The sequence below is a fragment of the Bombina bombina genome, chromosome 6, assembly GCF_027579735.1.
Source record: "Bombina bombina isolate aBomBom1 chromosome 6, aBomBom1.pri, whole genome shotgun sequence".
Lineage (NCBI taxonomy): Eukaryota > Metazoa > Chordata > Amphibia > Anura > Bombinatoridae > Bombina > Bombina bombina.
Genome location: NC_069504.1, coordinates 522,846,047 through 522,872,838, shown reverse-complemented (window position 1 = coordinate 522,872,838; position 26,792 = coordinate 522,846,047). Strand labels below are relative to the sequence as shown.

The 26,792-nt window shown below is 37.7% G+C and overlaps 1 protein-coding gene and 1 pseudogene across 2 annotated transcripts in view; both read right to left on the bottom strand.

Moving 5' to 3' along the window:
* Nucleotides 1-26,792, bottom strand: part of FSD2 (fibronectin type III and SPRY domain containing 2) — a 195,138-nt gene that overhangs the window by 33,986 nt on the left and 134,360 nt on the right. For both annotated transcript variants that reach the window (XM_053717427.1, XM_053717428.1), the window contains exon 10: nt 17,664-17,797. In XM_053717427.1, coding sequence (XP_053573402.1) covers nt 17,664-17,797 — 134 coding nt within the window. The remainder of the gene's footprint in view (nt 1-17,663; nt 17,798-26,792) is intronic.
* LOC128663215 (PHD finger protein 23A-like) lies at nt 24,579-26,192 on the bottom strand (annotated as a pseudogene).

Sequence of the window (26,792 nt, the reverse complement as noted above, 5' to 3'; positions counted from 1 at the left end):
ATTTAGTGCTATCCCAAATGTGTTCACTAATATATATCTATATCATTCATAGAGAGAGTTGGTGTGGGGAGCCCAGAGGAATCCAGCACTGACACAGAGCCGCCTTTGCGGTCTTCTGGTAAGTCCATTGACTCATTTATATGTCATTGAAGGTGTATTGGTAATCAATATTATGAGCATGATTCTGATGAAGCATAACATTTGAAACAAACATATAATTTACTCCTCTGATTATATATTCATTTTATTTGAATATTGAAAGATTAAGAATTAAAACTTTCTTAGTCTACACCTTTGTTATTCAGAAGATGTATAGCATATGTTTGTTTCCATGTTCATTTTTGACAACAATCATCAAGTGATACACACATGAGAAATCTTAAATGTTCAATGTACTATGCTTTTATGATTTTAAAATTAATACAAACAATAAATAGAAAATCTGAATCATTGATAATAACAAATCTAATGTCATTTGTATGCTCCATCAAAATGATGTAAATCATAACTTTGGGTGTGTATATCTTTAATGCAACATTGATGTGTGTCTTTGAGCAACAGTAACATATGTTATAATATCTGATCTTAACGTGTACACAACATGTTATGTTTTACAGAGATTGATTTAACATGTGGGACGGAGGAGGAAGAGGCTCCCTTGGAGTCTGATGGTATGTGAAATATATCTAACATGTATCCAACATGTTTTTTTATTGGAAATCATTTTATTGAAGACATTCAAAGTCTACAGCTTTTGCACTTTAAAAAGGAATATTATTTGTCTGTTCAAATACACTACTGCCCCCTTTATATATCAGGCAGCATGAAGATATGCTTGGATTTGTTTAAATATTTGGATTGGAAATTCATGCCATCATGATGTCACATGCATATTCTAGGCCAAACCACAATAATAATTTTAGAATTGTACAGACAGTCATTGATATTCATCTGAGTGCCTATATGCATACCATATCCTCATGTCATCATTGTTTAGAAATTCAAACACACTTCTAAGTATATTGCAAACATAATCAAGTTGAAATGCGTTGATTTGATTTCATGATGTATGAGATGTTAATATATTTATTATATTTATTTCAGATGGATCCTCTGCTTCTGGTCATCATTGTTCCTCCCCTGCCCAGTCCCCTGCCCAGCCCCCTGCCCAGTCCCCTGCCCAGCCCCCTGCCCAGTCCCCTGCCCAGCTCCCTGCCCAGTCCCCTTCCCCTCCCGGCCCTTCCCATTTGTCCTGTCGTATCCCTCCCAAAAAACGCCCCTTCGTCCCCCTTCGCCGCTCTCCCCGTCTTTTGGCCCGTACAGCTACCCCAGCTGCCCAGCCCCCAACTCACCACTCCCCAGCTGTACGGGCTACCCCAGAGCAGCAGCCCATCCCTCCCCAACCCAATCCCATCCCTCCTCCCTGTCTCAACCTTCATTGTCCTGGGTGTCGGATTGTCCTTCCCAGGCACAGCTGTAAGTATCATTCAAAATCAACATTATAAGATACTTAAAGGTACACTGACTGAAAATTTTTCAATTGTGATTCAAATAGAGCATGCAATGTTAATCAAATTTATAATTTACTACTCTTATCAATTATTCTTCATTCTCTTGCTATCTTTATTGAAACAAAGAAATGCCTATATTTAGTTTTTATTTAAAAAAATATGGACATCATTTCTTTATTGTTGGATGGATGTATCCATCAATCAGCAGGGACAACCAAAGTTGATAAACAAAAATGGCCTGCCCTATAAACTTACATTCTTGCATTTAAAATATAGCTTGAGAATTCAAACATTTAAAGAATACGAGTAAATTAATAATTATTTTTAATGTCATGCTCTATCTGAATCAGTAACTAAAATATTTAGGTTTACTGTCCCTTTAATTTGATATCACTACATATACCAATCACCACTATTTGGATCCAAATATTTATGTCCAAATGATCATACATTATCTCTTGTATAACCCAGTGGGAATGTAATTTCTTCTGGTTGCTATGTTTACACAGCTTGTCCTCAACGCCAAAATGTTTAAGGATAGGTGTGCCTACCACAGTATAACTAAAATCTTAAAATTGCTAATGTAAGTACAATGTAAATCCTTTAACAAGATTTAAGACACTCAAGCTGTAAAAGTGGATCATCAAAAAACAATTAAAGGGGACAACATGTTGGATTAAAATGTCCATTTAATGGTTTAGGTCTGTCTGAATAACATATTTCATGTGTAAATAATCAATGTCAACAAATTAATTTAAAAAAATATTTGTCTTTATGATGACAATGTATATTTGCTTTTAATTTTGTCTGTTGTGTAATTATCATTAATATTTTATTTATTCTTTATTTTAGGCTGTGACTGAACATGGCTCATGCTCGAAGCTCTAGCACGCATAGAGCAGGCCGTGTTGAGGAACGCAGCTGTCCTGAGAGAGATGGCCGACACCATGCAGGCCCAGCCAAGGGCGCAGATAAGAATCCTCCGTCCACATGTTGATGTTTTTGTTATGGTTGCCATTTGGCCTTTTTTTCTTATTATTGTTGTGCCTGTTGCACTCTTTTACCTTGTCATATGGCTCAAATGGGGCTATGCTGGCCCTTGGCAATTCTCTTCATGGACTGTGATGCACTCTGTTACCTTGTCATATGGCTCAAATGGGGCTATGCTGGCCCTTGGCAACTCTCTTCATGGACTGTGATGCACTCTGTTACCTTGTCATATGGCTCAAATGGGGCTATGCTGGCCCTTGGCAACTCTCTTCATGGACTGTGATGCACTCTCTTACCTTGTCATATGGCTCAAATGGGGCCATGCTGGCCCTTGGCAACTCTCTTCATGGACTGTGATGCACTCTGTTACCTTGTCATATGGCTCAAATGGGGCTATGCTGGCCCTTGGCAACTCTCTTCATGGACTGTGATGCACTCTCTTACCTTGTCATATGGCTCAAATGGGGCTATGCTGGCCCTTGGCAACTCTCTTCATGGACTGTGATGCACTCTGTTACCTTGTCATATGGCTCAAATGGGGCTATGCTGGCCCTTGGCAACTCTCTTCATGGACTGTGATGCACTCTTTTACCTTGTCATATGGCTCAAATGGGGCTATGCTGGCCCTTGGCAACTCTCTTCATGGACTGTGATGCACTCTGTTACCTTGTCATATGGCTCAAATGGGGCTATGCTGGCCCTTGGCAACTCTCTTCATGGACTGTGATGCACTCTGTTACCTTGTCATATGGCTCAAATGGGGCTATACTGGCCCTTGGCAACTCTCTTCATGGACTGTGATGCACTCTCTTACCTTGTCATATGGCTCAAATGGGGCTATGCTGGCCCTTGGCAACTCTCTTCATGGACTGTGATGCACTCTGTTACCTTGTCATATGGCTCAAATGGGGCTATGCTGGCCCTTGGCAACTCTCTTCATGGACTGTGATGCACTCTTTTACCTTGTCATATGGCTCAAATGGGGCTATGCTGGCCCTTGGCAACTCTCTTCATGGACTGTGATGTACTCTCTTACCTTGTCATATGGCTCAAATGGGGCTATGCTGGCCCTTGGCAACACTCTTCATGGACTGTGATGCACTCTGTTACCTTGTCATATGGCTCAAATGGGGCTATGCTGGCCCTTGGCAACTCTCTTCATGGACTGTGATGCACTCTCTTACCTTGTCATATGGCTCAAATGGGGCTATGCTGGCCCTTGGCAACTCTCTTCATGGACTGTGATGCACTATGTTACCTTATCATATGGCTCAAATGGGGCTATGCTGGCCCTTGGCAACTCTCTTCATGGACTGTGATGCACTCTGTTACCTTGTCATATGGCTCAAATGGGGCTATGCTGGCCCTTGGCAACTCTCTTCATGGACTGTGATGCAATCTCTTACCTTGTCATAAGGCTCAAATGGGGCTATGCTGGCCCTTGGCAACTCTCTTCATGGACTGTGATGCACTCTCTTACCTTGTCATATGGCTCCAATTTTCCTGATATTTACATGATTATTTATAAACGTTGTTGATGTTTTCTGACATACTAATAAAAGACATGTCATTGCACGATTCTTTGTCCTCCTTATTCATGTCATTGATTGAAATCTCTAGTTTATCTGGTTGATCCTTAAAGGGACCTTACCAAAAATAATGGTGTTTCCTGAATCATATATGTAATACAATTGTAAATGACTTTAAGATTAACATCTCCAATGTAATTTTATTATTTGTCTTTATATATTTTTCGAAAAGCTTTATCATTGCATGATTATGATTAGCATAGTAATTGTTTATATATGTATATATAGATAGTTATTTGTGTATATATATGTATATTTCAAATTTCACATCCATGTGTGTATTTATAAACTCTGCATGAATTGATGCACCTTTAACAAATGATCTGAGGATTGATACAATGATATAATCCCTGTAAAGTGTTCATGTTATTGAATTAGTATTGTCTCTGTGTATCCTCTTTTTATAAATAAAAATCATGTCCCTTTAAGTGATGGTGAGCACAATTGTTAATGAATGTATTTCCATTTCTAAAGCGTTTTTGTCCTTTTTACATGGACATAGGACATATAATCTTATTAATAAACAATCTTATTGTAATGTTGACAGCACATGTATTTAATTTTCAATTCTATCTTATTGTAAAAGTGTAACCAAATCAATCTCTGTGTGTAATGCGCATATTTTAGATGAGGAATATTTTTCCCCAAATATTTAAAAAAAATACTTCTCCCATATATGGCTATAGGTAGGCTGACCATATTTCAACTTGAATAAATGACACGTTTGATCAATACATGTGTCATTATTGTTATTCCAAAACAATCTAAACATATCTTAAAACATCAATGGCATATGTATTTCTCATGTGTATCTTTTAAATGTTAAAGATATACACCATAGCTATAGTTAAAGGGACAGTCAAGTCCGAAAAGATGATTCATGATTTCGTGACATTCCTAGATAGCAATCTAGACACATACTAGTTACTAAAATATAAATACGTTTCTTATTGATATGCCAAGCTGTCAACTGAGTCCTTGTATTGGCTGCAGTTTTTCAGCGATCTCGGATGCGCCATGTTGCTTAAGACGTCACCTGCCAGGCTGTCCAATGATTCCTTGTATTGAGTGACGTTTTTACGCGATCAAGGATGCGCCTTTTTTTGGTTTGCATTCTTACGCGATCAAGGATGCGCCTTTTTTTGGTTTGCGTTCTTACGCGATCAAGGATGCGCCTTTTTTTGGTTTGCGGTCTTACGCGATCAAGGATGCGCCTTTTTTTGTTTTGCATTCTTACGTGATCAAGGAAGCGCCATGTTAATTAAGACGTCACATGCAAAGGTAAAAAATCGTCTGATTGTATTACGTATTCCCGCAATATTTGTTTGTGCACGTTAAACACGTTTGTGAATGAGAAGACAGGTTTAAAAACATGGCGAATATGGATTTTTTGCATCATGTTACATTGTTGACCCATAGCTGATAAAGACCACCACATTCTCTTTTGCTGGATGTCTGGTTGAATAAACGAACGAAAGCAAAATGTTTTCATGCATAAGATATATTGAGACAAGTGCAAATCTCTATAGTCCATGTTGTTTAATATGTTGGTCAACAATATGTTCCTTTTTATGAAAAAGGACTGTTGTGTTTAATGTTAAAGATATCTAATTCATAAATATGCGCTATTGTGTTAGAATCAAGTAATCAATATGCATTTATCTTTATCATATGCTAAATATATGATGCCGACTTCTTCTAAATGTAATTTCGTCGTATATTTTATTAAAGGTTCATTAGACACTCACATTATAAATCAAAATATTTTATTTGGTCTCTAGTTAGATAGTCCATTGTTTTCCAAATACACGTCTCATTTTGCTTCTGTTCAAATAAAATGTAAGTAATTTTCAGACTCCTCGCCAAGCCTCAAAGTTTCATGTGAGTACCATCTCCAGCTTTCTCCTGTTTGTGTAAAGGGTCTTTTCATATGTTAATGATGGGGTATTGTCTTGTTTTACGGTTGTAATGGGGGTTCATCTATATTTTCAAGAGAGCTAACCCGATTTTCTTTGAAAGTGTTTAAAGCTTTGTAATATTGATATCAGTATATGTTAATCTTGTTGTTTCTAGTAGTGTCTATTATATACAGTTCTGTTAAAAATATAGTATACTGTCCCTTTAATGCAAATGTTTATTTTTGTATCATGTATGAGTTCCACATTGGTTAATCTCCAAATATATTATTGTTAGCATATTTTCACCCCCCACTCCTAAAAGGACTTTAAACCATATTCATTGTTAAAACAAATGTCTTTATAAAAATAAATTAACACAATAATGTCTCTTTAAGAAAATAGACTTTATTTAACACGTCAATATAAATCTGTTTTCAATATTTATTGTTTGAACAAGTACATGTAGATATACCAACAATCTGCAAATATATGTTAGCATATGTAATTTTGTTAAAGGGACAGTTTATAAAACAAATCATGTTTTGCATTATTATAAAAGTCAATTTTGTAATTTCAATGATATCAAAGGTTTCTCACCAATTAATCATTTGTCTGTGTTTATTTTAATTTGCTAGCTAAACCTATGAGGTTCGTGTGCTCATTTCTTAGAGCTTGAAGAGTGCATGTAATCATTATGCAATTTGACCACTAGAGGGCATTTGGATAGCATTTGTATATCTAAAACCTTGTGCTCATACAGCATATTATTTACCATGTATTGATCATTGATGTCTAAAATGTTGTTATGTCAGAACAACAAATAAGTGGTCATTTTTCATAGTCATAGATACAAGGGTAAGCACATAAGTCACACGTATTTCTCCATGTTTTGTTGTTTCCAACTTGATAATGCGTAATACAGTGTTTTCTTTGTAATCAATAATTTTTTGACTGTCCCTTTAAGCTGTGTTATTGGCATTCAAACAGTAATATGCCATCATGGATAATTGTAATGGTAATTTTGTTTGCGATTCGGGAAACAGTTTGGACATCACATCACAGAAACCAATCAATATCATGAACAAGGATAGGTATGTGATGTGGTTTTCACACACTTATAACCCACACTCTGCAAACAATCTGCCTCCATGGACCCGGTCCCATAGAAGTAGATTATATACAGAGTGTGGTCCACAAGTGTATGAAAACCACATCATTACATACCTATCCATTACACATTAAATAAAAATAACATTAAACATGAAAACAAATACTTACTTCCTCTTCCTTCCCCTCTTCCCACGGGGCTGAGGCTCTGGGAGGGTCAACTCCGACGAGTTCTCATTGGATATGTTGTGGGAAGAGTGGAAGGAAGAGTACTGGGATGACCAAGGTGAGGAGGAGGAGATGGCCCGGCAGGAGGAGATGGCCCGGCAGGAGAAGATGGCCTGGCAGGAGAAGATGGCCCGGCAGGAGAAGATGGCCCGGCAGGAGAAGATGGCCCAGCAGGAGAAGGCCCAGCAGCAGGAGGCCCAGCAGCAGGAGGCGGACCAGGAGGCAGACCAGCATGCGCCTCCCGGAAAAAATTAAACATCTCTTGGTGTAGATTAAAGGTTCTGTTTTGCCCTTCTTCTATTCGAGTAAGTATGTTTATTATTTGGTTTTGGCCTTCAATTATTTTGTTTTGTCCTTCAAGAATTCTAGTTCGGCCTTCTATATTTTGTATCCAGGAGTTACGCATCTGGTCTATGTAGTCTAGTAGAACCCGCACCTCCGCTATTTCCTCTTGTTGTGCTTGGCGGGGTACCCGTGCACGGCGGGGTGCCCGTGCACGGCGGGGTGCGGGTCCTTGAGGGACCTTTGGTTCCGCGGCCTCCTCCTCTGCTTCCGGGGCCTCTTCATCTGCTTCCGTGCCCTCTTCGTCACGGGGGGCCTCTTCCCTCCGAGGTGGAAATTCCTCCCCACCACTCTCATCCCGGGGAGAAGGAGGAGGCTGTATTTGCTGTGCTGCCTCCTCCCCAGACTCTGTATATTTGAAAAATAAAGAAATGTATATATTAGCATATTTCCAAATCAAGCTTTAAATGACTTAGCTTACGATACAATTACAAATGCAGCCTCATTAATCCACTTTGAAATCTAACAATCAATACGATTTCTGCATTTTCTAAACCGTGTTTGTGATATCTCTGGTCAATCTGAATGTTTTAGCGTTTGTTTTCAGTCTGTTTAAATGCACACCTAACCTATAGCCTAGATACTGATGTAACCGCAAAGTAATTGTGAATGCGTGTAAACAACGTTATAGCATTAATCTGATCCTTAAAGGGACATGAAACCCAATGTTTTATCTTTCATGATTTAGAAGCATACAATTATAATCAACTTTCTAATGTACTTTTCTTATCTAATTAGCTTCATTCTCTGGATATTCTTTGCTGAAAAGCATATCTAAATATGCTTAGAAGATGCTGATTGGTAGCTGAATATAGCTGCCTCCTGTGATTGGTTCACCGTGTGCATGGCTATTTCTTCATTAAAGTATATCTAAAGAATGAATCAAATTAGGTAATATAAGTAAATTGGAATGTTTTTGAAAATTGTATTCTCTACCTCAATCATGAAAGTAAAGGTTTGCGTATAGTGTCCCTTGAAATACATTCGTATGTTAATTTATTCTTAAATGAGCTTACCGTCAGATGAGAATGGCAGGTTCCCGGTATCAATTCCTCCGATACCGACTACATCCACCTCAGAGATGCTGGGACGCAACATTTCCTCCCATCGGCAGTACTCAATTTCCAGTGCAGGGCCGCCACCGGTTCCTGCGGAATGTCGGGCCTCCAGGCTTAACTTTTTCTTGAGATCCATCTTGCAGTCCCGGTATCGATGTTTTATAGAGTCCATATCTCTATTCCGTCCACCCACGGCATTGACTGCATTCCTTATCTCATGCCAGAGCTTCCTCTTCTCAGTTGGGGTGGTCTTCTGATGCTGCAGCCTCCTATACCTGGCCATATAGGCCTCTACAAGGGCCTCCTTCTCCTCCATCGAAAACCTCGCCTCCCTAGTCACCTTGGCCTTCCCCTGTGACGATGCCCTCTGTTTCCCGGACTGTGAAGCCCTACTCTGTCCGCCACTGGGCCCAGCCACTTGTTCATCTTGAACCAAGTGGCTGGGTCCACCCACCGCTTCCACCCCCGCTTCCTGCCCCCCTTCCTGCTCCCCTTCCTGCCCTGTTCCTCTCCCCCTCCCTCTCCTCCCCCCTCTACCTCTCCCCTGCCTGCCCTCTATCTCTTCCCTAAACTAAACCCCAACTAAGCAAACCAAAAGTGAATGTGATCAAATGAAAGGGGGTCAAAATAAAGAACTAAAAAGACCAAAAAAAGTGCTGAAAGTGTGAAAGGGATATAAATAAAAGAGGGTAAGGAGTATTTAAATGAACAAAATGAAGAAGAAGACAAAAAGGAGGATATGTAAACTAAATGTAACTAGGGGATGGGTATGGTATGGGGTATTGGATAAGAGTAAATGGGATTACAGGGAATGGGGTATGGAGTGTAGTATGAGAGGGTATGGGGTATGGAGTGTATGTAGTGTTATTGATAAGTGTATGTATGTATTGAATGTGTTTGCGTGTAAATGTGTTAAGTGTACAGAAAAAGCACTCGCTCGCTAACTCACACTACTACTAATTCTCACTAACTCACACTACTACTAATTCTCACTAACTCACACTACCACTAACTCTCACTAACTCCCACTACCACTAACTGACTCTCTCCCACTACCACTAACTCCCACTCACTCACTCACGATAACACTAACAACTGACTCTCTCACACTAACACTAACTCACTCACAATAATGCACAAACTCTCTAATCTTAAACCTCCAATCTCCAAAGAAGCCATGCTTGTGTGGTGCTTATATACCCTGTGTAAATGTTTAATGATGTACCTATTTGCGTTGTGTTCATGTGTGCTTTATTAGCAATTAGTATTTGTGCAATGTGTATTAGGTGTGTGAATTTGCGCATGCTCATTTTGAGTTAGTATTTGTGGAATGTGTAGAATGCGATGATGTCATAGTGCTCGTTTTCTATAACATTGACCAATAGTATTATGTTTAAATGTGAATTTGCGATGGTGTGGTATTAGTGAAGTGTTGTATATGTATGTTTGTCCTAATATATAGTGATATTGAATGCGATTATTTTGCTAGTGTATGTATTTTTTTTATTTTTCTTGTTGTTATTTTGCGTATTTCCGCATCTTAAAGTATATGCGTATTCCGTGTATTTTATTTAAATAAAATTCCCCCCGCTTGTGAATGTGTAATGCTTCTGTGCTTTGTTTAGTGATTGTTGTTGTGACATTTGCGGTGTGTTATTGTTGTGCATGATGTGGTATACGTCATATGACCGAGCTGTGCGTATTTCTCGCGAGATCGAGTGTTAGATGAAAAATGCGTGTTTGTTTGCATTTCCATTGATCTCTATGGGAGACTGTCTAACGCGGGCAGGATTACGCGTGTGAAATACACGCGTTAGGAGTATCGTTAGAAGGTTTTTTTTAACTCTAAATACCGGAGTCAAACAATGCTGTGCGTTAGACATAAACCACGCGTAGCATTAACAACCCATCTACCGCCAAACTCCAAATCTAGCCGTTAGGAAAGAATAATTAAATTAAGTCTTTAACGGTGAAAGGAGGAAGAAGAGATAGCATGAATATAAACTAATTTTGTCAGTTTACTGGTATTTTCACAAGTGAATAATATAACATCACTCTCACCGCTGGACTCCTCAAGTCACTTGCAAAATATATTTTTCTTTATCTCATAGAAAAAAATATTATTTTTATTTTGCACACTACCTCATTACAAGTTATTCATGTATCAAGCTTGTTACCTGTTTTTTAATTATCACTGGTGTCCTCACAAACTAATTAAATAATATCTATTTCACCTTCTCACTTTTTGCTATTTCTAGTGGATTTATTTTTTTTTAAAAATTTCCCTACTAAAGATGACATATTATGAAATTGTCTCAACTGGTGATTTGTACATTTTGAAATAAGAAAAAAAATATAGATTTTATCTTCCAAATTGTAGTGCTGAGCTTTATAAGTAAACAGTTATAAATGACTAATATTACAAAAAATGAAACTATAAAGCCAATCATAGAAAGAATTAGATATTAATTATACTATAAAATATTATTAAAAAATATTATTTTTATTTTTGAGTTGTAGTTCTGAAAAATAAGGCACTGTTAATTATTATTGAATACAGCTATTCACTATTACTTTTTACATGAAAAAAAATTAAGCTAAGCTTTTTATTTAGTTTTAACTTCAAATAAGTAGTAGATTTGTTTCTGACAATTTTCAAAGTTATGTCTATTTCACCTCCCTCTGTATCATGTGACAGCCATCAGCCAATCACAAATGCATATATGTATATAATATGAATTCTTGCACGTCCTCAGTAGGAGTTGGTGAATTAAAATGTGTAAATATAAAAAGACTGCACATTTTGTTTATGGAAGTAAATTGTAAAGTTGTTTAAAATTGAATGCTCTATCTGAATCATGAAGATTAATTTTCACTTGAGTGTCCCTTTAAGTGAATATTGTGCAACACTGCTCTGTGGCATAGAAGCTCACTTTCTGATAAGCAAAACTCACAGCTCTATTATTCAACAGTAAAATACCTTACAAAGATATGGGGAAAAAAAGTTTTTTCTTTTTCAGTAGAGGAAACTCAGTTTTACAAAAGTAAAAAAAAACTTGAATGACACTTTTAAAGATGGAAAATAATAAACTAAAGAACAAAGTAATCTAATATATGCTATGTATAAGCCCTGCAGCATAATTATGGGCCTTCAGAGACAGGTAAGAATCACCAGTCTGTTCTTTAAGGCCTTGTCTAGACTTTTCTTCTCCTGAGGATCACTGTCCATCATGACTTTGGAACTGAACCCAGGACATTTTAGTGGGTATGTTGTGTTTTCTTACAAATTGAGTTACACTGATAAAAAAAACTGTATGTATATATGTATAATATCCATTTACACTTAAACAGAAACTGACAGTGTGTTCTTTATATTGTTCCAACAGATGATATAGAAGCTGTTGCTAATTTGCATTCCTTCTGTACAGGGTGTACAAACTGCACTTAATGAGCTCAAGAGCAGCTAATGATGATGCAATTATTACAATGTGTTTCTAAATATAAAAACAGCTGGTTTAGAAGTATAGTACAAGTCAACTTAAGCTGGCTTGATTTGAAACTCATAGTGGTATTCAAGCAAAAAAAAAAAGAAAAGCTACATAAAGTCGTAAAATATTCTGGTTAAAGGGACACTGAACCCAAATTTTGTCTTTCATGATTCAGATAGAGCATGCAATTTTAAGCAACTTTCTAATTTACTCCTATTATCAAATTTTCTTCATTCTCCTGGTATCTTTATTTGAAAAGCAAGAATGCAAGTTTAGATGCCGGCCCATTTTTGGTGAACAACCTGGGTTGTCCTTTCTGATTAGACAGCACCAATAAACAAGTGCTGTCCAGGACACTGGACCAATAATTCGTTGTGTCCTTACAGCTTAGATGCCTTCTTTTTCAAATAAAGATATCAAGACAATGAAGAAAAATTGATACTAGGAGTAAATTAGAAAGTTGCTTAAAATTGCATGCTGTATCTGAATCATGAAAGGAATAATTTGGGTTGGTTTAGTGTCCCTTTAAATGATTAATAATAAACTTGACAATTTTTAAAAGCAAAGAAAAATGTTATAAATCATATCCATAGTTCAAAGATAATTCATTCATTGCATTTGATTAGGATCTCAGGCAATAAATCTCTTTACTCAACTTTAAAAATGTGTATTTAGAGTGTATGCTGCCGAAAACAAAACACTGTGTACGGTTTTGTCTAATTTACAATAATAACTTTATAGAGAATGCTGGCACGCTATTATCTGTGGTACTATATAGTCCCCACTTTCTGTCTCTTGAAATCAATTAAAACCAGCTAGTCCAAACCAGGACCCTGGCTTTACCAGTTAAAATTGCTAAATAAAGGCCAAAATTAACTAAAATAACATAACATATTTATTGTTTTGTTTATATATAAATTAAAACCATTACACTTTTCCAACGCCTAGATTTAGAGTTCTGCGGCCAAAGGGGTGCGTTAGCTACGCGTGTATTTTTCCCCCCGCACCTTTTAAATACCGCTGGTAGAGTTCACAGAAGGGCTGCGTTAGGCTCCAAAAAGTGAGCGTATAGCATAATTTACCCCCACTGCAACTCTCAATACCAGCGGTGCTTACGGACGCGGCCAGCTTCAAAAACGTGCTTGTGCATGATTCCCCCATAGGAAACAATGGGGCTGTTTGAGCTGAAAAAAAACCTAACACCTACAAAAAAGCAGCGTTCAGCTCCTACGCAGCCCCATTGTTTCCTATGGCAAAACACTTCCTATGTCTGCACCTAACACCCTAACATGTACCCCGAGTCTAAACACCCCTAACCTTACACTTATTAACCCCTAATCTGCCGCCCCCGCTATCGCTGACCCCTGCATATTATTTTTAACCCCTAATCTGCCGCTCCGTACACCGCCGCAACCTATGTTATCCCTATGTACCCTTAATCTGCTGTCCCTAACCCCCGCCGACCCCTATATTATATTTATTACCCCCTAATCTGCCCCCCCCCCCATGTCGCCGCTACCTACCTACAATTATTAACCCCTAATCTGCCGACCGGACCTCACCGCTACTCTAATAAATGTATTAACCCCTAAAGCTAAGTCTAACCCTAACACTATCACCCCCCTAAGTTAAATATAATTTTTATCTAACGAAATAAAATAAATCTTATTAAATAAATTATTCCTATTTAAAGCTAAATAATTACCTGTAAAATAAACCCTAATATAGCTACAATATAAATAATAATTATATTGTAGCTATTTTAGGATTAATATTTATTTTACAGGCAACTTTGTATTTATTTTAACCAGGTACAATAGCTATTAAATAGTTAATAACTATTTAATAGCTACCTAGTTAAAATAATTACCAAATTACCAGTAAAATAAATCCTAACCTAAGTTACAATTAAACCTAACACTACACTGTCATTAAATAAATTAAATACAAATACCTACAAATAAATACAAATAAATACACTAACTAAAGTACAAAAAATAAAAAAATAATTTACAAACATTATAAAAATATTACAACAATTTTAAGCTAATTACACCTACTCTAAGCCCCCTAATAAAATAACAAAGCCCCCCAAAATAAAAAAATGCCCTACCATATTCTACAATAAAAATTGTAAAGCTCTTTTACCTTACCAGCCCTTAAAAGGGCCTTTTGCGGGGCATGCCCCAAAGAATTCTGCTCTTTTGCCTGTAAAAAAAAAATACAATACCCCCCCCCAACATTACAACCCACCACCCACATACCCCTAATCTAACCCAAACCCCCCTTAAATAAACCTAACACTAAGCCCCTGAAGATCTTCCTACCTTGAGTCGTCTTCACTCAGCCGAGCCGAATTCTTCATCCAATCCGGGCGATGTCTTCATCCAAGCGGGGGCTGAAGAGGTCCATCATCCGGCTGAAGTCTTCATCCAAGCGGGGGCTGAAGAGGTCCATCATCCGGCTGAAGTCTTCTATCAAGCGGCATCTTCAATCTTCTTTCTTCCGGCTCCATCTTCATCCCGCCGACGCGAAACATCCTTCCTCCACAACGAACTCCCGACGAATGAAGGTTCCTTTAAGGGACGTCATCCAAGATGGCGTCCCTCGAATTCCGATTGGCTGATAGGATTCTATCAGCCAATCGGAATTAAGGTAGGAAAATTCTGATTGGCTGATTGAATCATCCAATCAGATTCAAGTTCAATCCGATTGGCTGATTGGATCAGCCAACCAGATTGAGCTTGCATTCTATTGGCTGATCGCAACAGCCAATAGAATGCAAGCTCAATCTGATTGGCTGATTGAATCAGCCAATCGGATTGAATTTGAGTCTGATTGGCTGATTCCATCAGCCAATCAGATTTATGAATTTGAATCTGATTGGCTGATTCCATCAGCCAATCAGATTATTCCTACCTTAATTCTGATTGGCTGATAGAATCCTATCAGCCAATCGGAATTCGAGGGACGCCATCTTGGATGACGTCCCTTAAAGGAACCGTCATTCGTCGGGAGTTCGTCGTGGAGGAAGGATGTTCCGCGTCGGCGGGATGAAGATGGAGCCGGAAGAAAGAAGATTGAAGATGCCGCTTGATAGAAGACTTCAGCCGGATGATGGACCTCTTCAGCCCCCGCTTGGATGAAGACTTCAGCCGGATTATGGACCTCTTCAGCCCCCGCTTGGATGAAGATTTCAGCCAGATGATGGACCTCTTCAGCCCCCGCTTGGATGAAGACATCGCCCGGATTGGATGAAGAATTTGGCTCGGCTGAGTGAAGACGACTCAAGGTAGGAAGATCTTCAGGGGGGTAGTGTTAGGTTTATTTAAGGGGGGTTTGGGTTAGAGTAGGGGTATGTGGGTGGTGGGTTGTAATTTGGGGGGGTATTGTATGTTTTTTCTTTACAGGCAAAAGAGCAGAATTCTTTGGGGCATGCCCCGCAAAAGGCCCTTTTAAGGGCTGGTAAGGTAAAAGAGCTTTACAATTTTTATTTTAGAATAGGGTAGGGCATTTTTTTATTTTGGGGGGCTTTGTTATTTTATTAGGGGGCTTAGAGTAGGTGTAATTAGCTTAAAATTGTTGTAATATTTTTATAATGTTTGTAAATTATTTTTTTATTTTTTGTAACTTAGTTCTTTTTTTATTTTTTGTACTTTAGTTAGTGTATTTATTTGTAGGTATTTGTATTTAATTTATTTAATGATAGTGTAGTGTTAGGTTTAATTGTAACTTAGGTTAGGATTTATTTTACTGGTAATTTTGTATTTCTTTTAGCTAGGTAGTTATTAAATAGTTAATAACTATTTAATAGCTATTGTACCTAGTTAAAATAAATACAAAGTTGCCTGTAAAATAAATATTAATCCTAAAATAGCTACAATATAATTATTTGTTATATTGTAGCTATATTAGGGTTTATTTTACAGGTAAGTATTTAGCTTTAAATAGGAATAATTTATTTAATAAGATGTATTTTATTTTGTTAGATAAAAATTATATTTAACTTAGGGGGGTGTTAGGGTTAGACTTAGCTTTAGTGGTTAATACATTTATTATAGTAGCGGTGAGGTCCGGTCGGCAGATTAGGGGTTAATAATTGTAGGTAGGTAGTGGCGACGCTGGGGGGGGCAGATTAGGGGTTAATAAATATTATGTAGGTGTCGGCAGTGTTAGGGGCAGCAGATTAGTGGTACATAGGGATAATGTAGGTGGCGGCGGTGTGCGGTCGGCAGATTAGGGGTTAAAAAAATTTAATAGAGTGGCGGCGATGTGGGGGGGCCTCGGTTTAGGGGTACATAAGTAGTTTATGGGTGTTAGTGTACTTTAGAGCACAGTAGTTAAGAGTCTTGTCGTTAGATTTCTAACGCTCACTTCAGCCAAGACTCTAAATACCGGCGTTAGAAAGATCCCATTGAAAAGATAGGCTACGCAATTGGCGTAGGGGGATCTGCGGTATGGAAAAGTCGCGGCTGGAAAGTGAGCGTTAGACCCTTTCCTGACTGACTCTAAATACCAGCGGGCGGCCAAAACCAGCGTTAGGACCCCCTAACGCTGGTTTTGACGGCTAACGCAGAACTCTAAATCTAGGCGTATTATTTTTGCACTTTTATCATTCAGAAAAAAACAGTTTGCAAAATGTAACAGATCACTTTTTATAGTTTTCACTATAAATGACACCAACCAATCAGAAAGCTATACAGTCTAGGCTTTAAATAAATATAATTTCTTTGGTGTCAAAACGGACGCAAGCAAACCCCCCCCCCCCCCAAAAAAAAAAAACAGCTTTAATTAATCAGGTTAAGGAGAAGACATTTCTTACATCATGGAAGGGTCCTTTTGTCGTTATTGACAAGGTACCTTCATCCAAAGGTACCTTCATCCAAAGAATTTAGGATTGTAGCTGTAAATAAAGGTCTCAAAATGCTTGTTTTTCTTTCTTTAGCATATTTTTTTAAGGGTAGTGGGTTATAAAGCCTTTATACCAGGTTTGAGCTGGTGTAGACAAAAACTGTTGGGTAGCAACAGCTAATCATCAATGTGACATGTGTTACCAAGATAAATATAACTATTATTTAACAATAGTCCCTGAACTCAGTTATACACAGCCATGAACTTAATGTTAGTTTTTCATTAATTTTAAACAGCTTTTACTTAACTTTTTCATGCAAAATATTTTAATTTATTTAACTGCTGAGTACTATGTTCCCTTAATAGCAACGGTTTTGTAATCCCATTGACATTAAGAACTGTTGCTATTAATTGTGCAATAACAGGAAACAGCTGCTGGTGCTAATTTACCCACTTCTAATTGATAGGCCTAGCTGAAATGAAGTAACAATGACCAGCTGCAGATTATTGGTTGTGAGTACTCCATGAGTATCTTGAGGAGAGAAGCCCTAAATAATTGATACTATAAGAAAAACAACTAGTGTTGATCTATATATATTACCTGTGGTGTGAATAGACTCAGGTCTGCTGCTTTCACTCGGGCCACCCACGTTCACAGCTTTGACTGTGATGTGATAAGTCTGACTTGGCTGCAGCTGTATTAGAGATTCACAGATGGGAATTCCTACAATAGATCTGTGGTAAATAAATTGTGAATTTGTTATTGTTAACCACAAAAACAAAAATAAGACTGTCGCTATTGCAGATTTCCTAACTATTTTCAGTTTTACCACTTTGTCCTGGCAACAGGCTGGTATATATAATAGAAAACAATATAACATTTATATAACACTGGGTTTTAATACACACTCTTATTTCAGTCTAAAGCAAGTATCTAGGGAGATGAGTAGTTAGTGCATTTACATCAACTTTATAATATCTAAAATGCCATGTGACCCATTATTTATCACTGGTGTATGGATTTATTTTTTGCTAAGAAAGACGCAGTTTTAGCATCCTTATCTTTCTATTACTCTGAACTTTATTTTTATTATAACAGGTTAAAAATGACAATTTATACATCAGCCATGTGAGGTCTAGACATTCAAGAAACCCCACTTCAAAAAAGGAGACACTTTTAAAACTAAATGGCATTGTGTCTGTATGGATTCATTTTCCTTGAGATAAATGTACATTGCAGAGCACTCACACATTTATTTCTCTAAACCTGGTGTCAGATAAGCAAGACAGCCATCATTTTCACGCTAACAAAATGATAGCCAGATGTCCACATTGCCAGAAATATAATTAGAGGATTAGACATGTGCCCTCAAATTTGTAAATGCTTTTAACAACAATATACACTTTTGAGCACTAGGTGGCAGCAGTGTTTATACATGTATAACATTGTTAAAAGCATTCTTTGCAAAACTGCTGCCACATATAGTTCTCCAGACACGTGCATGCTACATACCTAGGTATGCTTATTAAGAAAACCTTAAGAATTAAATTTGACAATAGAAGTGGAAAGTTTCTTGTTTTTAAAAAAAATGGTATGCTCAGTCTGAATCATGAAAGAGAAAAAAAAATAGATTTCTTGTCTCTTTAAGAACTGATGAATTTAAATAAAGTATAAAAAAGATTTTACAACTACCGTTGATTTGCTTCCAAACATATGCAGTGATTATCTAAATGAAATGATACTTGAAGTATAGCTTCTTTGAGCTCTGATTTACATGACTGGAATGTGTGTTTTTAAACCAAGTGGATGCTTATTAACTCAGGAGAAAACGGCAGAATGAGGCAGAGATAATTTAGATATGGGGGTTTAATGTATAATGTACTCAGAAAGCAGCTGAAAAGAGTATTCAAACTTGCTGCCGAAATACCCTTTCAAAAAGGGGCTTTCTCTCCCACCTTACACTGGGAGGGTGATTTCTGCTGCTGACTCTCGTTTACATAGTCAAAACTGCAGATTTGATTGGCGAATTTAACAGGAAAAACAGCTATTTCAAAAGACAAAATAAAGTTAAAGAAGCTATTTGTTAAACAATTTACTAGATTCCAGCAAGTAAAATGGATCACTGAGAATTCAAAGGGGAGAAAAGTTTACAGCACAATGTCCCTTTAAGAGTTCTAAACACAAGTGGTAAAGTTTAAAGGAGATTAACAAAGATTAAGTGACATTAATTGAGGCAGATTCTACACAGCCAATTGAGTTGCCAGATATGTATTGTGGGAAAGCCATATAATCAGTAATAGGATGGTTTTCTTTACTCTCTGTCTGTCCTCAAGAAACCTACCACAGCATTACAAAACATTTTAAAATATTCCAGGAATATCATATTTATTCTTTTTAATCTGAGACAAGAGCATTATCTAATGATTCTTTAGCTTAAACAAAAGGCTGAAAGGCTAGCTAGCATATCTATCCAATCATCTGTCAGCTCATTCATATGCTCTGAAATAATTTGCCTTGACATAGACAGGTGTTTATGAGTCTTTCCATCATAAAAATGCCAAAAGCAATGCTTAATCAATACAAAGACATCAGGACAGTGTCTTAAGAAAGACATTCATCTGAAATCTTTATAGAAATGTTCAATCCCCCTGAGGTATTTTAATGTCTTAAACATGAGCTTTCTATTCTGGACCAGTCAACTACACTATACTCAGTGCATAGTAATTCCTGGCAGAGGCCCTTATTACTAAGGCAGACACACTATTTGGGTAAATTTTGATCTTCCATTAGAATTATTTTAGGAAAAATATTTATATTATTATTCATCTAAAAAAAATAATGACTTTATAAATATATTATAAATAATTTTACATAAAAAAAGCTAAATATGAAATATGACAACAAAAATCAGCAATGTACTATTGGGATGGCTGGTGATTGGTGCTACTCTGGAGCTGATTTTAACTGGGTATTTAACCTCTCTAAAGGAGTTAAACACATATGGTCATTCCAATCTAGTTGATTGTGTTTTTTGGTATCGAAGTGATCACCAAAAAAACGATAACATTCTTATATTGGAAAAAAACGTGCATCGGATATTGGAAAAGTGACCCATACGATGCATGGACAGCATAGACCTTTACAATCACAATCCACTTAACCACAATTTATCATAAAAAAATGGACAAGTCAAATTCAACAACCAAAGGCACTGGGTTCATGCTCAACTCCCACAGACTGATTGAAAACACACACTGAATAAAGGTTAATAATATCGGCCACTTATTTGCTCATGCTTCGACCTGAAAAACACAATTGGCGCTTCCCATGCCAACAACGGTGATTGCTCTTTTTCATTTTGATGACTGAATCCCCCCAAATAAAAAAATTATAGTGAACATGTCAACACCATGAATTATAACAGTTGTAAAATGCAGGAGAGAGACTGTCAGCAGAGGGGAGAATGCTAAACCAGCAGAATGAGTTGCCCACTCAGTTGGCATGGGCGACTAGGCAGCCTGGAAAGCAGTTGTATTTTTTTGTGTATCGATTGTTTTTTCGGTGATTAACAACTATTATTATTATTAGTCCCTTTTCTGGCAAATGGAGATTAAATGTTTTTGGAGTTATCAAGATCTGTTGTGTATGACTTGGTAAAAAAAAAAGTGGCAACTCATGGGAATTTCAGAAAGATTGGAATCAAGTCCATAGTTATTTGCAAGCAAATTGCAATAATAAAATACTCTATGGTATAAGAGAATATTTTTGCACTTTTATGCAGATCAACTGTGCTCATTAATATTTCATATTAATATTTAATATATTTTTGCATTTGTATTTTTCTTCGATGTCCTTTTAAATTAGAAAAGTCCTGAAGAATATCTACCATTTTTACTTGATATATGTGTTGTGTCTTCACAACTTACAGAATAAGGCCTGGCTGATAAAAGGATTTAAAAAGCTAAATAACAAGGGTGAAGGTGGTAATCATATGGGATATTATCTGTTATCTTTATTTATTTTAATCTTCCTTCTCCATCCTGTACTCTCTCCTTGCTCTGTGTAGAGCACTGGCCACAAAGCTAGTAAGATAAGAGACAATGAGCCAAGATCCACCATGGAATTTAAATCTAAGTGTTCATTTTGGGCAAAACAAAATTTGCTACAAAAAGGCCTAGAATGGCTACTTCCCAAGTTGTCAATTAAATGCATCCATTCTAGAAGGGAGAGAGACAATAAGCCACAGACCTACCAAACAATCTGCATCATATAAGATAAGGAAAAAAAGTAACACAATTCACATGTTCCCAAGGGCAAGAGGGGATAAAAACAATGAGCCCCAAACCACTATGGAATCCTTGTCCAACTGTTTGTTCTGGGCTATAAAAACGTTTTGCCCCAAAAAGCCTAGAACATCTACTTCCCAAGTTGCCACACCCATTCTAAAAGGCTAGCAATATGGGAAACAGACCTACCGTGTCAAATTTTGACCCAAAAATCCTGGAATACCCACTTCCCAAGTAGCCACACCAACTAAATTCACCCATTCAGGGCTAGATTACAAGTGGAGCACTAACAGTTCTGCGCGAGCGATAAGGGGTTTATCGCGTGTGTTTCTGCACGTCAGCTTTTCCGTTCGTATTACAAGTTGAAAGTAAACACGATCACTTAAGCGCAATTCATGTTAACACTTGTTGTGGTTAGCGCGTCTTTAGAGTTTGGGCTAACTGTTTCATGAAAGAAAAAGGCACAAAAACACATAAAAAATACATATAATAGTACAGTTACACTCATAATAAAACTAATAAAAATTATTTAAATAAAATATTGCACAAAAAAAGTTATAAGGGCTCAATGATATGAGGTCTCAGGTGTTAGAAAAAAAAGTCAGGAAAAGGGCTTTAACATAGACATTATACATGTATATATATATATATATATATATATAAATATATATGTCAATATATATGTGCACATATATATTTATAAGTGTATATTTATATTTACAGACATATATATACACACACACAAATACATATGTACACATATATAGACATATATATATATATATATATATATATATATATAAGTGCATTGGTACCCTTTGCAGTTAAGTAGATAAAAACACGAAAAAGCATATTTATGCAATATTCATTTTTAATAAGTGGTATACTGTGTATTTACTGTAAATATTTCACACTCCAATGTTCTGCACATAGGGGAATATGTTCTATGTATTTATAAATATGTATAACTATTTATTTATTTTTATATATATATATATATATATATATATATACTGTATATACTGTATATATAGGTATAAATATATATTTGTGCAAAAACAAAAACAGATGTATATAGAAATAGTTATTTATGAATAAATAGAACATATTCTGCTATGTGAAGAACATTGACATTGGAATGTGAAATATTCATATTTTCATGTCGGGTTAGCGACCTTGAGAATATGTGATCATGTTTGCGCGCAAGTAGAGTGTTTTTTTACACTTTTTTTACTCTGTTGACTTCTATGTGGTAATAGGTTATCGAGCGCGTGATATTCTACGTTCGGCTTTTTGTACTTGTCGGTTTAGCACGCAAGCGAAAACAGTTTACTTTCAACTTGTTATATGAGCACAACCCGACGCACAGGACATTTAAATAGCGTTCCACTTGTAATATGGCCCTCAATGGGGCTAAGAAAGAGCTAGGCAGCAAGCCACATACCCACCATAAAATCCACATACAAATGTTTGTTGTTTTCTTTTTGAGCAACAAAAATTTGCACAGAAAAGAGAGATACAAACAACAATCCACAGGTCATCAAGGAATCTCCATCTAAGGGTTTAAGTTTGGGAAAAAATATGCCCAAAAAACTAGGGGTCAAGCGGGAAGGTTTGGGAGTACAGTTCCATCACTAGCAGAGTTCCCATTCAGCTCTAACACTTTAATTATTTATACTTAGACTTAAAAAAACAGCGAGAAGGCAAGCAGTAAGGAGTCACATCCAGGCACACTTGCTGTGACATAGAACCGCTGCTGATCTGCCCATTTAGACACAAGTTTACAAAATTCCAGGGCTTGAGTACAGTGGAAATGAGTGTGGATATCATTCTCTTTCTACCACTATAGTTTACTAGTCAGGAGATAAATGTTAAACGTTACTAGTAGACCTAATGTTAAAGATAGAAAAAAGTAGTCTACTGCTATTTGTTACTTGTCCAGGACTGCTACACTTGTGGTTATTAACAGTCCTATAACTATGTGTGTGCGTTTGTATATACAGTATGTGTGTGTGTGTTTGTGTGTATATATATACACATATACTCATATACAGTATATATGCATTGAATCAGTGTGGGGTGGTGGTTTAAGTGTGAGATGACAATGGTTATGGGGGGGGGGGCAGAAATCTTGCTGAGTTCCAACACACTTACGACTTCACCCCTGCCCTAAATACCCCCCTTTCCCAAGTAGCCACACCAACAAAATTCAAAGAGAGAGCTAGACAAGCCACAGAATCGATATCAGTTTTCTTATTGATCAGAATACAAACGTTGAATTGTTCCCATTTCAATAAATGGATTTTTTCATGAACAAATACACTTTAAAAGCATAAAATAAATTGGTTATGCTAGATTTAAAAAAAATTGAGAAAGGGCTTGAATAATTGACAGAAACCCATGCTATACACAAGGGTGATTCTAGACCATAAAATATAGGGGTTCAAAAAAGTGACCACAATACTAAGGGCCCCATGTATTAAATGGCATGCGGACAGCTTCTTAAAGGGACAGTCAAGTATAAATTAAACTTTCATTATTCAGATAGGACTTTTAATTTTAATCGACTTTCCAATTTACTTTTATCATCAAATTTGCTTTTTTCTCTTGGTATTAAAACTAAACATAGGTAGGCTCATATGCTAATTTCTAAGCCTTTGAGGGCTGCCTCTTATCACAGGCTTTTTAAATCTCTTTTCAACACAAAGAGACAGAAAGTACACGTGGGCTATATAGATAATACTGTGTTCAGGCACAGAAAGTTATTTAAGATCTAGCACAATACAATGCTAAATTTAAGACAAAGGTAAAAAGTACATTAATATAACTGTGTTGGTTATGCAAAACTGGGGAATGAGTAATAAAGGGATTATCTATCTTTTAAAACAATAACAATTCTATGGTTGACTGTCCCTTTAACTTGTGAAGCTGTCCGTGCGCCTTTGCTGCATACAGGCAGTGGATCTGTTAGTCCACAGGCCCGTATGCATTATTACACACTCCAATTAATGTGAAATACCCGCCTCTTCACTCGCGCGACTGGATCAGTGGTCATTAGACAAGAAGCAGCGGTCTAATGACCACTGATTCATACATTGCAGGGAGCAGGCATACGCTACTTCGTACATGGAACCCTAAATATCCAAGAAGATCTTATCATTTTACTTGTTATTCAAACCTTTATTTTTTATTTATATATTTTATTTATAATTTTTTATTTTTTTTTCGATTCACAAAGTAACTTTTATTTCTGGGATAGAAATTGGATTTATTACAGGGAGGGACAAAAAAATAAAGATTCTGTCCAATATTTACAAGAAAACAAGCCACAGGCTTTCAGAACTGTACAGGTCTGGGAGATGAGACACTGGGAGTAATTATCTGCAAGAACAGCGTCTGCCCACAACAGGGATGAAAAATAAGTGATATTTTGCAAAGATGTAGGCAACCTGTCACATGATGTCCATTAATAGTATTTCAAATATATCTAACACTCCACCATAACAGCTCACAGTCTAAGAGCAAAATTCTTATTTATTAATACTTACTGGTTGAGTTGGACCATTAGTATTAAATAAGAGTGTGCTGAATTATTTTTTTGCCTGAAGACTTGATTTGGGCTTACGTGGCCCAGTAAGGATTTCCAGCACCAGCTAATATTGTTGCTATTTGTCCCCCTGTATGTGGAATCACAACTCTTGCAGAGTTAATTCTTTTTTTCTTCTAACTCAACCTCCCAGGAACTATATACAATTCTCCCCTTTCGCAATCTTCATAACCCATTCAACATAATAAACATTACAACTCAAGGGTGTCCTTTTCGGAGACTCCCACTTGATACCGCAGTTTCAGAGTTCTCCTGCTCACGCAGACTTTCCACACACAAACTCTAGAGTTCCCCAAAAATAAAATGTCCGATAACCCCAACTTTTCCCTCAGACTGCAGCTGGAGGAAAGCCAATATGAAGAATTATGCTCCACCTTCAAGTCCGTTTCAGTAAGAGGGAAGGTAGTGTCAGGGTTCTGCCCGGGGCGTTGCACTACCCACTGGCCGCCCTCCCCTGCACTTTTGACAGTAATAAATGTCAGGAACATTGCTCTTCTTAATCTTGGCGCAGGAAAGGTGAACCCAGGTGCAGCACCCATTATACTCGATCATAGGACGGCCGGCAAATGGCTTTTCACAATAGCAAGTCACAAGGTCCCAGGAATCATCACCTGATTCTACCATGATGTCTTCGTCCATCACTTGTGTGTCTGCATCACTAGAGCTGCCTCCCCCGTCTCGACTGCTTTCTGCACTTGGGGGTGGCTGGGGAGTTGTTGGTGATACAGAAGGTAAACCCCCCCTGTCCTCCTCAGTATCTGTGTCACTCAGTCTTAATCCGGGACCTCCCCTGTATCTTTGTCACCTTTTCCTCCTGCTGCTTTTCTTTACTCTTGATCACTCTCCTACAGGAACAGCTCCTCCTTTCCTCTTGCTGCTGCCCCCTGCCCCTCCTTGGTTTTTGGCCTTCATTACAAAGGTCTGGATGGTACTGAGATCCGATGTTGGCTGGGGTCGAGGAAGGTCAGACGGTAGAGCTGGTCTTGGTGGGTCAGGAGAGTCCCAGCCATCACTCTCCTCAGTCCGGTGTGGAGAATTAGATGGTGTCCATGCCCTCTCCTCTTTTGTAGAGGGAGGTATATATCCAGCATAGGACAAGACAAAGCTGCAAAATCTGTTAAAGTCTTCAACTGTGCAGGTGCGTTTCTGAGGTGGCTGAGTGACGGATTTCAGGTTCAACAGTGAATCTTCCGGATTCGCTTCCCCCATTGCAGTCTCCAGCATGCCCAGCTTCGGATACCCCTCCTAGTGCTAGTCTGTTACTGTGCAGGAAGCTTTCACCACCGTGGCCAAAACGCGATCTTCAGACCCCTCCGAAGGGCCAGTATCATCGAGAAGGTAATCGTTGCCCCTCTCGGGGGCAAAATAGGACACGTACTCTAGAACTACCCCTTTTTATGGGTAACTGCTTTGTGTTTGCTCTGGCCTTCAATCGGTAAATACCCTTCTCGTACAGACCATCCCTGGAGTGCTTTTAACCCCTTCGCTTCCCTTCTTGTGGGCAGGTTTCTTCTTCGGGTCCAGTGACTCTTCCAGAGGCTGGATACACCTCTGCTCGTGATCAGAAATTGCCCCTCGATCCTTTGTATTTACCCTTCAGCAGCAGTAGCTTTAATCCTACTCCTGTCAATAACCGCCTGCTCCCTCGGTAGCTCCCCCTTTCCTACAAGCAGTTTATCCGTGGTGTTACCTCTCTCGTTATGTATCGCTCTTTTTATGTGCCTGTCTCGTCGCTAGTCGCCACTCACAATAACTGCACCCTCTCCCGGTATCTACCCCCCTTCTCCTCCGCCGCTCCCCGGCCGCCATTTATATATTTTTTTATCCCCCCTTGTC